Genomic DNA, 15,830 nt, shown 5'->3' with positions numbered 1-15,830 from the left:
CCATGGCCCTTATAACTTACTGACTCCAGCACCATTAGCTGTGAATCAGCACCCGGGGCCCCAAGCTCCTGAGGGACCCACTGGATTACTGGGGGCTGACTGTCTCTCCTCATTGCAGCTCTTGCACTGCACTGTACATGTTCTGTATGTGTATACAAATGTTCTCCCTTGTGTCTGTGTATGTGTGTGTGTGTGTGTGTGTGTGTGTAATAATACAGACTCCCTATAGTTTTCAAAACTAGAACCAGATTTTCATATACATTTACTTTGCTATGCTGTCAGTATTTACTGCAGTTTTGCATTACATTTGTCAGGATGACCACCATTATATTTCCTAAGAATCTTGCTATATATGTAAATGATGAAGCCAGATAAAAATTGTAGTTTTAAAATGAACTGAAACCTCTTAGGCTAGGTTCACATCTGCTCCGGTCTCTCTGTCGTTCAGGTCTTAGGTTTTAGCGGTTGCACACAGACAATGGCGAACCCCTCTGGCTAGAATGGCGTCTGCTGTTTCAAAACTGAAAGAGGAGCTTTCACATACTCCGGCACCCATGGTATTATATACTGCTAGAAAGCTGACAGCGTGCTGAATTCAACGCACTGTCAACTTTCCTGATGTACGCCCGGAGATATCGGTGCCGTTAGTTTCGGCAGATATCTCTCCACTGTCAGAAGGGTTGGCCTTACTGCTTGTTGGGTGATAAGGAACATCCCTTTCCCTAACATTACTCTTCCATAGCATTGTACTGTCTGAGGGGTCCTTACCACCTAGAGATAATGCCGAGCAGTAAGGCCCATGCTTCTGACAGTGGAGAGATATCTGTGTCAAAACTAATGGCGCCGATATCTCCAGCACTCAGGCACGTATTGTTAAAGCCGATATTGCACATCGGTGCTAAAATACACAAATCTGATGCCTTAAGACTTATGTCAATTACTAACTCATTACAAGAACAAACACAACATAGAAATAGAGTATGTATATCTTCAAATACGTAGAGATATCTATTCATTGGGCATATATTTTGCAGATATAGAGAAAAACAATATATCATGGCATTTCGGCTATTCAATAAGACCACATTCTCCTCAATATACCAGAAGGATATGATTCCAGCCTCCAAGGAAATTGTTGAATTGATTTTATCCTACTTAAAAAAGAAAGTAAGTATAACATACAATTTATTTTATTGGTAATAGATCCATTCTAATGCTCATATAAAGAATATCCTATGGAAAACTTCAAAAGAACTTAATTCTCAGTTCCCAACACTCCAAACTATCAGCTGATAGCAGGGCCACCATTCACAAGAACTAGCTGCACAATGTACCTGCTAGAAGCACAGCACTGTACACTGTATAATGGGCATACCCTGTTTCGAAACGCACAGTGTTCTTTGGTTAATAAAGTTCTAACTATTCCACAATATATGGATTCTACCAAAACTATAAAGCAAATCATATTGCACAAAGAAAGCATTTTAGTTTTACTTAACGTACCTGCTCTTCCTCCTAGACAGATGGGCAGCCACTGGAAATGGCGCTGGATGTTGGCTGTGGAGCCGGACGGTACACTATTCCTCTAGCTCCTCATTTCAAGAAGGTCCTGGGAACAGATATCAGTGAATCCATAATAAATGTGGCTAAACAGTATAATTCAGCAGACAATGTGTCATATATGTGAGTATAAGAGTTACCAATTCTACATGGCATTAATGTAGTGTCCCACAAACGTATCTGACTGTATTTGTCTGTGAAAACAACATTGGTATTATTGTGTGTGTATAACATGTATCTGTGCCTGTATCAGAGAAAACCATGTTGATGGGCTATGTTGATGGTTCTGAATTGATGATCCTGACTTAGGGAACTCTCAGTCGGAAGGGGAGGAGACAGTCTTTTATTACCTTAGTTAGGAGGAGGTCGTGCGGTAGGTAAAAAATAAAAGTATTGAACATGTCACCAATTTTCTAAGTAATGAGACACCTTCTGTAGCGGCGTTCACACTACTGCCTCTGTCCGTCCCAGGGTTTCCTTCGTAAACCCTGGAGAAACTGGACAGGGGACGGCTTGCCGACGCCTATGGTCACCAGCAGTCACCTTTAAAAACCCATTCAAATGAATGGGTTTTAAAAGCTGACCACCGGCAAGCCATGCCCCGTCCATTTTCCCTGGGGTTTACGATGGAAACCCCTTGGCAGACAGTGGCAGTAGTGTGAACCCAGTCTTATCCAGTTGAATCCGCTGATATTATTTGTTACTATGTTGCAGGATTGCTTTCTAGTTACTGATAGATTTCTGCTGATGTCAGGACTTTCTACCTCTCTTCTTTCAAGTGTTGAATATTTTTTCCCTGTGTCATTACTCATTATTACATATAACTTAATTTGTGGAGATCTATGGTTTGATTTCTTTGCCTGTGTGGATTGGATGGGTTGTTACCGACATCTGGTGAGAATTTCATGTCAATAGTTATGTTCAATAATAATTTGACCCATCGTAGTATGGTTGGCCTCTTTTTCCCTGTATGCAAGGAAGAAGTATCGGATTGAGTTAGTTCTCCCAGGTAGGAGAGCAAGGAGGAGAGTGTGAGGAAAATGAGCTAGAAGCCTTGGTCAGAGAGCTCAAGAAAAATCAAGTGTTCTGAAGTCAGGAGGTAGAAGTTAAGTTACAGGGACCTCATAGCTAAGACCTTGTAGTATTAGTGGATTCAGCACACTGATAAAGAAGAAGACTTCCCCAGCAAGGAAGACAGTAACTACCTGAAAAGTGTCAGCTACAAGCTCAGCTCCAGCCCCAGTAAAAAAAACAAACAAAACAAAACAAAATGCTGAGTCCCTTGTTCTTAAGTAAAATTGTGTATTATCTTGTTTGCAAACGCTGCCCATTCCTGCACTTACCATCATGGGCATTCCAACCACCATAAGGTCAGTAAGGCTTATTACTACCAGCATCAGACATTGTGCAGGACTACAGCACTCAGCACTACACCAGACTTGGAGGATGTGGTGGAGATCCTTGCCACCATATTCACAGTGACGACTACCTCCAACCTCATGGCCTTCCTTCCAAAGGGCTGCTGCATTATGTGACATTAGTTCCTCTAGAAATCACTTCTGCTCTCTGTTTATAGGGTGGCCCCGGCTGAGAAGATGCCCCTGAAAGATGCCTCTGTGGACCTGGTGACTGCGGGGCTTGCTGCTCACTGGTTCAATTTAGAGAAATTTGCCAGTGAAGCAATTCGGGTATTGAAGACAAAAGGATGCTTGGCTATGCATGGAATTTATCCGGCCACTGATTTTGTATACACGGATATGTCACATGACCTAAATTTAGTAATGTCAGAGGTAAGACAATTGTAAGATTAAAGGAAGTATGTCACCAGAAAACTAAGTATAAGGCTGAGTTAACACTGGGTTTTTTTGGTCCGGAAATTGAGGCGGTGGCCGCCTCAGATTCCGGACCAAAAAACAGCTAGCTGCGCCTGGATGCCGGGGCAGTGCACCGGCATCCAGTTGCAGCATTCTGCTCTGGATTAGGCCCTAATGAATGGGCTTAGTCGGGAGGGAGGTGTCGTGAGGCGGATGTCTGCGGCGGAATCAGCTGCAGAATCTTCCTGAAGAAAGAAAGGAAATGACCGGCTCCCATTGATTTCAAATTTTGGATTCCGTATCAAAATCCTGACCAAAAAACCCTGTCTGAACTCCAAAAACCTAAAAGCAGTCACTATTTTGACAACTATGCAAATGAGGGTCAAAAGCAGTTAGGATTCTAGTTGGGAAACATCAGGTGCCAGTGCAAGAACTCAAAAAAGCACAATCATAACATGTAAAGTAGCTTGAAGTTGTTATTCAAGTGTACACAGTGCTTAAATAGGGAAAAAAAAATAGGGGGAACTCTAGAACCCCCCCAACTGATACACCCCCCAAGACCCCAACCGCACCTCCCCCCCCCCCCCCCGCCATTCCTGCACACACTAGTATACCCCATAGTGGCCCCAGCAAACATTATTATGCCCCAGAGTGACCCCTGCACAAAGTATTATGCTCCATTGTGTACACCCAGGAACAATTATTATACTCTGGTGTCTTTTTAGATCCAGATTATAATAATCAGAGACCCAAGGGAGGATATAAACATAAAAAACACTGTTACTTACCTCTCTCTGGCTCCGGTGCACTCCCCGCAGATGTCGGCCATCTTCAATGATATACAGGACATCACATTCAATTTTTCCCGTTTTTTTTTTTTTTAGTCGGGTGCAAAGTCCTGCATGTCCTACTTTGTGTCCAGCTAAAAAGAAAAGGTTTCCCTGCGGACAGGCCACAGGCAGACACAGGCAGTCACCTTTACAAACCCATTCAAGTGAATGGGTTTTAAAACTGACTGCTGGGTTTCTGTCCACTGTCCAGTTTCACTGGGGTTGAAGATGGAAACCTGACGGAATGCACACACTGGACACCGGGTGCAAGTGTGAACCGTCCCTTACCCTCAAATCTCACCTTCTATTTTAGCAAGATACTTGACAACTAAAACACTGAATAAACAAAGTTGTGCATTGTCTTATAGCTTCCATATATAGTATATTGTTATTAGAACCCAATTCTAAAATGGTGAGATCTGCCAACAATAGATAATTCTTAGGCTAATTCTTAGGGCCCGTGCACACGGAGTTAACGTGAGTGCATTTTAGCATAATACACGTGTATAGAATACATGTGTAAAAATAACACTCCCATTGACTTCAATGAAATTTGCATCGCGTTTTTTGACGCGTTCATTACACATGTAAAAAATTTCATTGAAGTCAATGGGAGTGTTATTTTTACACGTGTATTTTGCTAAAATGCGCTCACGTTAACTCCGTGTGCATGGGTTCTTAGGCGTCTATGGTAGCTAAATTTATTTTATGTATTTTTAATAACTGTCAGGTATGGGATGTTTTGCATCAACATGATGATAAAAAGGTAACAAGATACCTGTTTAATCAATATCAAGAAATATTTGAGGCTTTGCCGCTGAAAGACAAGGAGTGGTAAGTGAGAGTAAGTAAGTACAAGTTTTCCTTGGATGTTTATAATAGACTATTCCTCAAGTCTCCTTGAAAGCAATAGGGAAAAAAGCCTCCCATTGATTTCAATGGGTAGCGCTCGTATGCCGGCATCCATGCAAGTCAATGGGAGCTGGTTTTTACGCGCTCATTCTGAACGAATTTTACGTTGAGAATGAGCGGAGCGTATACTCCGTGTGAAGACTCCCTTAGGGTACATTCATACAATGTAACGCGGCACTGATTCTTGCACGATAACTCGCGTAAGAATCAGCGCTGCAAAACAGAATCCCATTGACTTCAATGGGTTCCGTTTAGCAGACGTAACACATTGAAATCAATGGGTTAAAAAGCCTCCCATTGATTTCAATGTGTTACGCACACTAAACGGAACCCATTGAAGTCAATGGCATTCTGTTTTGCAGCGCTGATTCTGACACAAGTTATCATATCAGAATCAACGCCGCGTTACTCAGTGTGAATGCCCCCTAAATCAGTTGTAAAAATAGATGAAATACATGCCATTTTTAAAAGTAAAAAATTTCCATAAAAACTTATGTGTATAGGAAAAAACCTAATCCTGTTAAGATTTTTGTGTTTTTGTTTTTCAATTCCTGAATTCCAAAAGCCATAACTTTCTAACTTTTTCGTTTACATAGTCATATGAGGCCTTTGTGCAGGATAACTTGTACTTCTTAATGGTACCATTTATTATTCTGTACAATATACTGGGAAGCAGGAAAAAAAATTGATGGAATTGAGAAAAAAAAAAATATAGTACCACAATTTTCTTAATTTTTTTTTTTTTTACGGCTTCCACTCTGTTGTAAAAATACTATGTTAGCTTTATTCTCCAGGTCAGTATGATCAGTCATACTAAATTTATTCAGATTTTTTCAAGTTTAAATCATTTTGCAAAAATTCAAAATTTGGAACCAAATGTAATATATGATGATATAATATATGAATATATTTTTCTTACAGGATAACTAATGTACCGGAGACAACTCAAATGTCAATTTTAGACATAATGGGGTTTATCCGGTCATCCTATATGTACCAGACGTTCTTGGAGGAGGATGCCATAAAAGCAGAAACATTTTTCACAAGGACCGAGCAAAAGTACAGTATAAAAGATTGTAAATTACTAAATCTACATGAATCTATCTTTACTTTTTGTTGCTTGGTTGGTTCCTCAAACTCCACTGTCTTTTCATGTCCTAAATGCCAAGCCAATTAAAACATAAGAAAAGTGTTGTAAATGCCCCCCACCCTCAGGAGACCCAGGAGAATAAGGTTAAGGCTACACGTTACAGAAAAGCAGAGTTTTTTCGTTGCAAATTTTGTATTTTTTGAGCCAAAGCCAGAAGTGTATTGAGCAGACGGGAGAAGTGTAAATGTTCCCTTTTAGAAATGAGCGAACAGTAAAATGTTCGAGGTTCGATATTCGTTTCGAGTAGCCCCTCAATATTCGACTACTCGAATCGAATACCGAACCCTATTATAGTCTATGGGGGGAAAATGCTCGTTTCAGGGGTAGGCAACGTTCGATCAAATTATACTTACCAAGTCCACGAGTGAGGGTCGGGCTGGATCCTCCGAGAAGTCTTCTCCTTGCAGCGTCCCCGCGGCATCTTCCGGCTCTTCATTCACTCTGCCAGGCATCGGGCCTGGGCAGAGCCCACTGCGCATGCCCGCACTACAAGCAGACATGCGCAGTCGGCTCTGCCCAGGCCCGATGCCTGGCAGAGTGAATTCAGAGCCAGAAGACGCCGCGGGGAAGCTGCACGGAGAAGACTTCTAAAGGTAGGAGAAGAACCAGTGTTGATTGGCCGACTGTATAGCATTCGGCCAATCAATGCTGGTTCTGCATCGAACTTTTACATTTGAACAGCGAGTGGTACTCGATCGAGTACGAGTAATTCGAATACCGTAATATTCGATCGAGTACTACTCGCTCATCTCTATTCCCTTTGTATTCCCCATTCCTTTTGTAGCTACTCCTGGGTTTGGCCCAAAAAACGCAACAAAATCTGTTACAAAAAAGCAAAATTTCCTCATTGTGGGGCTTTACCCTAATAGTGTTTTGAGGGAGGTGAACCCCAAAAGTTTTCGGTTTGAGTCGAGTTCAAAACTTTTGGAAAACTCAGTTCGAATCCAGTACTGTCAAAGCCAGTTCACTCATCCCTAATACAAATCAACCAAGCGCATATCATGTACCCTGTAAGAGTAAGGAACTGGATGCCTATTTTTTCTAACTTCAGTTGAAATTCTATTCCATAACAATCATTACTCTCCATTGTTACAGGTTTTTGAAGGTCCTGGGAGAAGAAGCCGATTCTGCTGTGCTGAATGTACATATGAAATATTTTTGTGTCCTGGCATGCAAGAGTTAAAATCGATACCTATAAGCGGGCCTAAGACCTCACGTGGCGGGCTGCAGTGAGAAAAAAAGCGCTGCGGGAAAAACCACAGTGGAAACACATCATGGTTTTCGTTCTGCTGACTGTCTGCTTCTATTGTACCTATAGAGAAAAAGTTTTCGCCGGTATAATTGACATACTGTGAGTTCCATAAACGCAACGGTGTGGAATTAGATTCACTGGGTGGCCCCAACCTAAAGGGGTTTTCTGTGAACTGAAAGTCTTACTTCCTAACCATGTGAATAATTGAAATATACATATATCCCTTATGTTTTGTCTTTCAATTTATTATTATGAAGTAACAGGAACGCCAAAGTTCAAACAATTACCCCCTCCCAAGTGCAACCCCAAATGTTAGGGGCCTGTCCAATGATGTAAGAAAATGGAACTTGTGCACAGTTCTGCTCCAAATCACACCTCAGACCCCAATCCTCCACATAGATGATTCCTCTCTGAAAAAGCCGACTTGCTGGCCTACCGTCTAACTTTCATCCAATATACTCCCCAATTTACATACATGTGTCCCAACACCCAAATTAACAGTGGGGCTCATGAATACAATAAAGTTGATAAACAAAAATGAGCTTGCACGCCACCCTGCTATAACAGATTAGTCCTTACATAGGAGCGATAAAGAACTGTTGCCACCACCCAATGTTCGCTGAAGGTAACATGGCGCCCAAAGTAAACAGAGCTCAGGGAGGAATCAATCCAAATGCAGAAAGATAGTTTCCAACATTGAAATAAAGTAATTGGATGTAATCAAATTTTTATTAGATAATGCAATCCATGTGCAAAACACACTATGTGATGGTTCCATCTGTCATAGACCTTCTTCAGACAAATGGATTACAAGGGAAAATAGAAGGCGCTAGGGTGGTGGGAACAGCAGAGTTCTGTAATCTACTCATAATGTCATTGTATTCAATGTGAAATATATGATCAGAAATACAACTACTTCGTGTTCTGGTGAGGTTCCCAAACTGATATAACATTGATGGTATGGTGAGGACGGACACTGCAAGCATTTAAAACCGTACTCATATTACCACTTGATAAAGCCAAATCCAAAAAGTTCATACTATATTCATAATACTGTTGTTATGATCTGTGGGATCTCTGACCATGGACTGGCCCCTGACTGATAACTTCTCAGTGAACGGAATACAAGCACAATTGCAACTGCTGTGCTGTCAAAGCGCACGGATCCCATAGACCAGTGATGGCGAACCTATGGCACGCGTGCCAGAGAGGGCACGCAGAGCCCTCCATGCTGGCACGCGTGCGGTCGCCCGGATCGCTCACCAACAGGGAATCCGGTACAGGATTCCCCGTTGATGAGCGATCACTGCCTTCAGTTGTATGTGCAAATGCACATACAGCTGAAAGCTGTCAGGGTAGGCCGCGGATCGCGCGACCGCGGCCTACACTGGCTGCAGAGTTTGACCTCTGCCCCGACGCGGGCGCGATGACGTCATCAGCGCCGCCAGTGACAAGAAGGTGGATGCCGGCGGCTCTTCAGGGGTGAGTATGAGAGTGGCTCACTGTGTATATGATGTTGGGGGGAGCGCTTATAATACTTGGTGGGGTGTATGATACTGTGGGGGAGTGTATAATACTGGGGGGGCTTATAATACTGGGTGGGGTGTATAATACTGGGGGAGTGTATAATACTGGGGGGAGTGTATAATACTGAGGGGGCTTATAATACTGGGGGGAGTGTATAATACTGGGGGGGCTTATAATACGTGGGTGGCTTATAATACTGGGGGGTGTACTAAAGAGCATATAATACTGGGGGGGGCCTATTTATAAGCACACAATACTGTGTGTGGATGCCACTGTGGAGCATATAATCCTGTGGGGGGGGGACACCTACTGCGGAGCATATAACACTGGGGGGCTACTGTGGTACTGTGGAGAATATAATATTGTGTGGTGGGCCCACTGCAGAGCATATAATACTGTCTGGGGTCCCCTCACTATTTATATCACACAGTATCTGTTTTATAGCAGACGTGATATTAGTACAGGATGTAAGAATATTACACGGTAACTATAAAACAGATCCTGTGCGATGTAAATAGTGAAAATTAATTGTTCAAAGTACCAAATGCCGAGACCTTTACATTTCAGTACAACGTTGTTTGTATTATTGAAAGCTCTGTAAAGCCCCACATGACTGTAATTTTTGGTCAGTAACTGTCCGCAATTGTGGATCCGCATAGTATTAAGTCTATATTGTCGTGTTGGCACTCCGCGAAAATTTTGTGGGTTTTGGGTTGCAGTTTGGGCACTCGGTCTCTAAAAGGTGCGCCATCACTGCCATAGTCTATAATAGGGTCCATGTGCTTGCCACGCACTGCTCACACGAATACAAACGTTAATGTGAACCAGGGGTAACTGACCTGAGTGGGCGCGAACACAGCCAGAAAGATAACTACCCTACAAGGGAAACAGAAAACCTGACCTGTTTCACATTAAGGGTAAGTTCACACTGAGTTTTTTGGTTAGGATTTTGAGGCCATGTCTGCCTCAAAATCCTGACCAAAAAGACGGCTCCCATTGAAATCAATGGGAGCCGCTCAGGAGTTTTTCCATTTCCCATCGCGATTCAGCCTGAAGACACCTCCTTCCTCCCGACTAGGCCCCATTCATTGGGCTTAATCAGGGGCGGAGTGCGCGGCTGGATGCATGGTGCAGTGCACTGGCTTTTAGTTGCGGCTACCTGTCTTTTGGACCGGAACCCAAGGCGGCCTCTGCTTCAGGTTCCGGTCCAAAAAACCCCGTCTCAACTTACCCTTAGGAAAGAGAGGTAAGATTAAAAAAAAGCCCCCCCACAGGTGTCCGACTGGACTAATGGTGAATAGAGGAGAAAACCATGAAACACAGCAAAACTGAATTCTATGCAAAGGGATAGGAAAAAAAAACACAGAACTTAGTACACACAAAAAAGAAAAAAAAAAAACTACAAAAAGTCCAAACTTCTAAGCAGTAAGGGACTAGGGCTCACTGCACCCGGGACACTACATTTCAAAATATGTGCACAATACTTATCAAAAATCCAGATGGTATGAACAAGTAGCAAGGTAAGCTGAATGGGCCAGGACTCAGATTCAGGCAGACAGATAATTACAGAATCTAGAGTGTTAGCCCTTGTTCACATCTGCTTCTATATTCTGTCCGTGGAGAGTCCGTATGGAGACCCCCTGACCGGAATACAAAACACGATTGCAAGCGCTCTGCAGTAAAAGCTGCAAATCATACGGACAGGAAAGTAGATGGTGAACTACTTTCCTGTCTGCACAATGCCTGTGGAGATCTGGAGGTAAGCACACGGACCCCATTATAGTCTATGGGGTCCATGTGCTTTTACTGCACCAGTGCTTGCACTTGCACTTGCATTTGGTATTCCATTCAGGGGGATTCCCATGCGGACTCCCCTGGATGGAATCCAAATGCTGATGTGAATGAGGGGTAAGACCGGCAACTGACAGCATGCAAAGCTGAGTTTATATTGCCAGAAGCAGGCGTAGTCAGAAGGCCAAATTTATAGCAGCGCTCTGAACACCAACAACCTGAAATGAGTCCTAACACTGCAGAGAAACTTAACCCCTTCAGAGGCCAAGACACACTACAGCAAGGACATGTGCACCTCATTGAAGGATCCACAAATGAGTGCAACCGCAGAGATCTAATGCCCAGCGTGAACATTCCCTTGCTGCGCATCAGACGATTCACGTGCAGAATGCCGTTCAGACACTCCACGCCTGAACCTAACAGGCTGAGATAGCGAAGATCTGGACCATTGTAGCAAACAAGCCCTCTGACCTCTTCAGTCACCCTACCAACTCATAGAATGTAAGCTCTTGTGATCAGGGCTCTCACACCTACTGATTGATATGTTTATTTCTTATTCACATTGTAATGTCTCATATTGTCTGTTCATATGTCGGCTTATACTTGAGTATACCGTACCGTATATACTAGAGTATAAGCCGACCCGAAAAAAACTGGGAAAACTTATTGACTCGTGCTGCGGAATATGTTGGTGCAATATAAATAAAGCTAATATTATAATTATCTGTCTATGATACCAAGGTTTCTGCTAGTATCCTATTACTACCCAATATGCATTGTGCTGATGTTATATATCTTACTCTGGGTTACTCTCCTCTGTAGAACCCGACCATCAGTTATCCTGTGCCTGTGTGATTTATCTTTACCACTTCCCACTAATTTGTTTTCAATATAATTGGGAGTTATTTGTGTGGTTATAGTATGCCATATAGGAGTCACCGTACATGTGCAAAGATGTCTATGAAATACTGTATATGCTTTTTGAATGTCCATATCTGCTGAGGACTCGTTCCACCTGCTTTACAAGTTTTTTTTTGACCATTAGTATTTAAGTCTCTGAAGCTGGTGCCAAAACACAGACACTTGCTGGTACAGTCAGCACCTTGTTTCTCAAGCAGGTTTGACGTTAATACATTTGTCACTGCTTTTATGTTCTTATGTATTTGCTAGTGAATACATTATAGCTGTTTTACTACAGTGGTTTATTGTGCTCACATCTATATATATTCATATTTTATATTCATTGTGTTTTATGACATCTCTATTTATATAGTATGTTATATAGTATGTTGTAAACTACTTGTAGGTATTATACCATATGGATTTATATGTGCATTTTTAGGATTGACTAGCTGACGTGAGCACATAGCCCCCTAAATGCATAGTCAAAATAAAAAGTTCCTTTGTACTTATACAAGTTGCCCTAAGGGTCAGTGCACACAGAGTTTTTTGGCGCTGATTTTGAGTCCGTGTGCACTGACCCTTACCTGGCAGCACAATGTACTTCCACTTATTGTTGTCCCATTTAAGGACACATAATTAGAGATGAGCGAACAGTGTTCTATCGAACTCATGTTCGATCAGATATTAGGCTGTTCGGCATGTTCGAATCGAATCGAACACCGCGTGGTAAAGTGCGCCATTACTCGATTCCCCTCCCACCTTCCCTGGCGCCTTTTTTGCTCCAATAACAGCGCAGGGTAGGTGGGACAGGAACTACGACACCGGTGACGTTGAGAAAAGTAGGCAAAACCCATTGGCTGCCAAAAACATGTGACCTCTAATTTAAAAGAACAGCGCCGCCCAGGTTCGCGTCATTCTGAGCTTGCAATTCACCGAGGACGGAGGTTTCCGTCCAGTTAGCTAGGGCTTAGATTCTGGGTAGGCAGGGACAGGCTAGGATAGGAAGGAGAAGACAACCACAACAGCTCTTGTCAGAGCTAAATTCCAGGGAGAAGCTTGTCAGTGTAACGTGGCACTGACGGGCTCAATCGCCGCAACCCAGCTTTCCCAGGATCCTGAATGGAATACACTGTCAGTGTATTCCCGTATACCCGATATATACCCCCGATACCCGTTCCAACGGTGTGCCCCCCCACCTTCACCCCAGAAATACCCTGCAAGTCCCCTAGCAATAGAATTGGGGCTATATACACCCACAATTTTTACTACTGGTATACAGTGCCATTGTCTGACTGGGAATTCAAAGAATATATTGGGAATACAAATACCCTCATTTCTTGCTACTGCCATATAGTGCCAGTGTCTGACTGGGAATTCAAAGAATATATTGGGGTTACGTGCACCCACAATTTTTACTACTGGTATACAGTGCCATTGTCTGACTGGGAATTCAAAGAATATATTGGGGTTATAAATACCCTCATTTCTTGCTACTGCCATATAGTGCCAGTGTCTGACTGGTAATTCAAAGAATATATTGGGGTTACGTGCACCCACAATTTTTACTACTGGTATACAGTGCCATTGTCTGACTGGGAATTCAAAGAATATATTGGGAATACAAATACCCTCATTTCTTGCTACTGCCATATAGTGCCAGTTTCTGACTGGTAATTCAAAGAATATATTGGGGTTACGTGCACCCACAATTTTTACTACTGGTATATAGTGCCATTGTCTGACTGGGAATTCAAAGAATATATTGGGGTTATAAATACCCTCATTTCTTGCTACTGCCATATAGTGCCAGTTTCTGACTGGTAATTCAAAGAATATATTGGGGTTACGTGCACCCACAATTTTTACTACTGGTATACAGTGCCATTGTCTGACTGGGAATTCAAAGAATATATTGGGAATACAAATACCCTCATTTCTTGCTACTGCCATATAGTGCCAGTTTCTGACTGGTAATTCAAAGAATATATTGGGGTTACGTGCACCCACAATTTTTACTACTGGTATACAGTGCCATTGTCTGACTGGGAATTCAAAGAATATATTGGGAATACAAATACCCTCATTTCTTGCTACTGCCATATAGTGCCAGTTTCTGACTGGTAATTCAAAGAATATATTGGGGTTACGTGCACCCACAATTTTTACTACTGGTATACAGTGCCATTGTCTGACTGGGAATTCAAAGAATATATTGGGAATACAAATACCCTCATTTCTTGCTACTGCCATATAGTGCCAGTTTCTGACTGGTAATTCAAAGAATATATTGGGGTTACGTGCACCCACAATTTTTACTACTGGTATACAGTGCCATTGTCTGACTGGGAATTCAAAGAATATATTGGGAATACAAATACCCTCATTTCTTGCTACTGCCATATAGTGCCAGTTTCTGACTGGTAATTCAAAGAATATATTGGGGTTACGTGCACCCACAATTTTTACTACTGGTATACAGTGCCAATTTCTAACTAGGAATTCAAAATGCGCAAGGCTCCCGGAAAGGGACGTGGACGAGGCCGTGGGCGAGGTCGGGGGAATGGTTCTGGGGAGCAAGGTAGCAGTGAAGCCACAGGGCGTCCCGTGCCTACTCCTGTGGGGCAGCAAGCATTGCGCCACTCCACAGTGCCAGGGTTGCTTGCCACATTAACTAAACTGCAGGGTACAAACCTTAGTAGGCCCGAGAACCAGGAACAGGTCTTGCAATGGCTGTCAGAGAACGCTTACAGCACATTGTCCAGCAGCCAGTCAGACTCTGCCTCCTCTCCTCCTATTACCCAACAGTCTTGTCTTCCTTCCTCCCAAAATTCCGAAGCTTTACAGAACAATAACCCAAACTGTCCCTGCTCCCCAGAGCTGTTCTCCGCTCCTTTCATTGTCCCTCAACCTGCCTCTCCACGTCACGATTCCACGAACCTAACAGAGGAGCATCTGTGTCCAGATGCTCAAACACTAGAGTCTCCTCCATCTCCGTTCGATTTGGTGGTGGATGACCAGCAACCCACCCTCATCGACGATGATGTGACGCAGTTGCCGTCAGGGCATCCAGTTGACCGGCGCATTGTGCGGGAGGAGGAGATGAGACAGGAGTTGGAAGAGGAAGTGGTGGATGATGAGGACACTGACCCGACCTGGACAGGGGGGATGTCAAGCGGGGAAAGTAGTGTGGATGTTGAGGCAGGTGCAGCACCAAAAAGGGTAGCTAGAGGCAGAGGCAGAGGTCAGCAGCTTAGGCGAAGCCAGGCCACACCCGGAATCTCCCAAGATGTTCCAGTTCGTACCCAGCCCCGAAAAACTCCCACCTCGAGGGCACGTTTCTCGAAGGTGTGGAGTTTTTTCAAGGAATGCGCCGAGGACAGATATAGTGTTGTCTGCACAATTTGCCTCTCGAAATTGATTAGGGGCTCTGAGAAGAGCAACCTGTCCACCACTTCAATGCGCCGTCATTTGGAATCCAAGCACTGGAATCAGTGGCAGGCAGCAACGGCAGGACAAAGGCCGCCTGCCGTTCACGCCACTGCCACTGCCTCTGCCACTGCCTCTGCCACTGCCACTGCTGACTGTGCTGGCGATGCACTCCAGAGGACGAGCCAGGACACCACTTCATCTGCCTCCACCACTTTGTTGACTTCTCCCTCATCCTCCCCTGTTCCTGTCTTATCTCCTTCTCCTGCACCATCAAAGGCACCATCAGGCGCTTCTTTACAACAACCCACCATCTCTCAGACATTGGAGCGGCGGCAGAAATACACTGCTAACCACCCACACGCGCAAGCCTTGAACGCCAACATCGCTAAACTGCTGGCCCAGGAGATGTTGGCGTTCCGGCTTGTTGAAACTCCCGCCTTCCTGGACCTGATGGCAACTGCGGCACCTCGCTATGCCGTCCCTAGCCGTCACTACTTCTCCCGGTGTGCCGTCCCCGCCTTGCACCAGCATGTGTCACTCAACATCAGGCGGGCCCTTAGTTCCGCGCTTTGCACAAAGGTCCACTTGACCACCGACGCGTGGACAAGTGCATGCGGACAGGGACGCTACATTTCACTGACGGCACACTGGGTGAATGTAGT

The 15,830-nt window shown here is 43.8% G+C and overlaps 1 protein-coding gene across 1 annotated transcript; it reads left to right on the top strand.

The window, feature by feature from the left end:
- Positions 1 to 1,056: 1,056 nt before the first annotated feature.
- On the top strand, positions 1,057 to 7,449 carry LOC142217056 (putative methyltransferase DDB_G0268948). The gene is made up of 6 exons (XM_075285234.1): positions 1,057 to 1,167; positions 1,520 to 1,683; positions 3,137 to 3,350; positions 4,935 to 5,038; positions 6,038 to 6,175; positions 7,362 to 7,449. The coding sequence occupies exons 1-6, from the start codon at positions 1,057 to 1,059 to the stop codon at positions 7,447 to 7,449; spliced, it is 819 nt and encodes a 272-aa protein (XP_075141335.1).
- Positions 7,450 to 15,830: the final 8,381 nt, after the last annotated feature.

Source organism: Leptodactylus fuscus, chromosome 8, assembly GCF_031893055.1.
Source record: "Leptodactylus fuscus isolate aLepFus1 chromosome 8, aLepFus1.hap2, whole genome shotgun sequence".
Lineage (NCBI taxonomy): Eukaryota > Metazoa > Chordata > Amphibia > Anura > Leptodactylidae > Leptodactylus > Leptodactylus fuscus.
The sequence above is the reverse complement of the archived record's forward strand: the minus strand, read 5'-3'. Positions and strand labels throughout refer to the sequence as shown.

Bases quoted from the DNA above. Each gene is read 5' to 3' on its own strand.
- LOC142217056 (XM_075285234.1), top strand. From the start codon at position 1,057: ATGGCATTTCGGCTATTCAATAAGACCACATTCTCCTCAATATACCAG. The intron at 1,168-1,519 runs GTAAGTATAACA...TCTTCCTCCTAG, and splicing joins TATCCTACTTAAAAAAGAAA to ACAGATGGGCAGCCACTGGA. The intron at 5,039-6,037 runs GTAAGTGAGAGT...TTTTTCTTACAG, and splicing joins CCGCTGAAAGACAAGGAGTG to GATAACTAATGTACCGGAGA.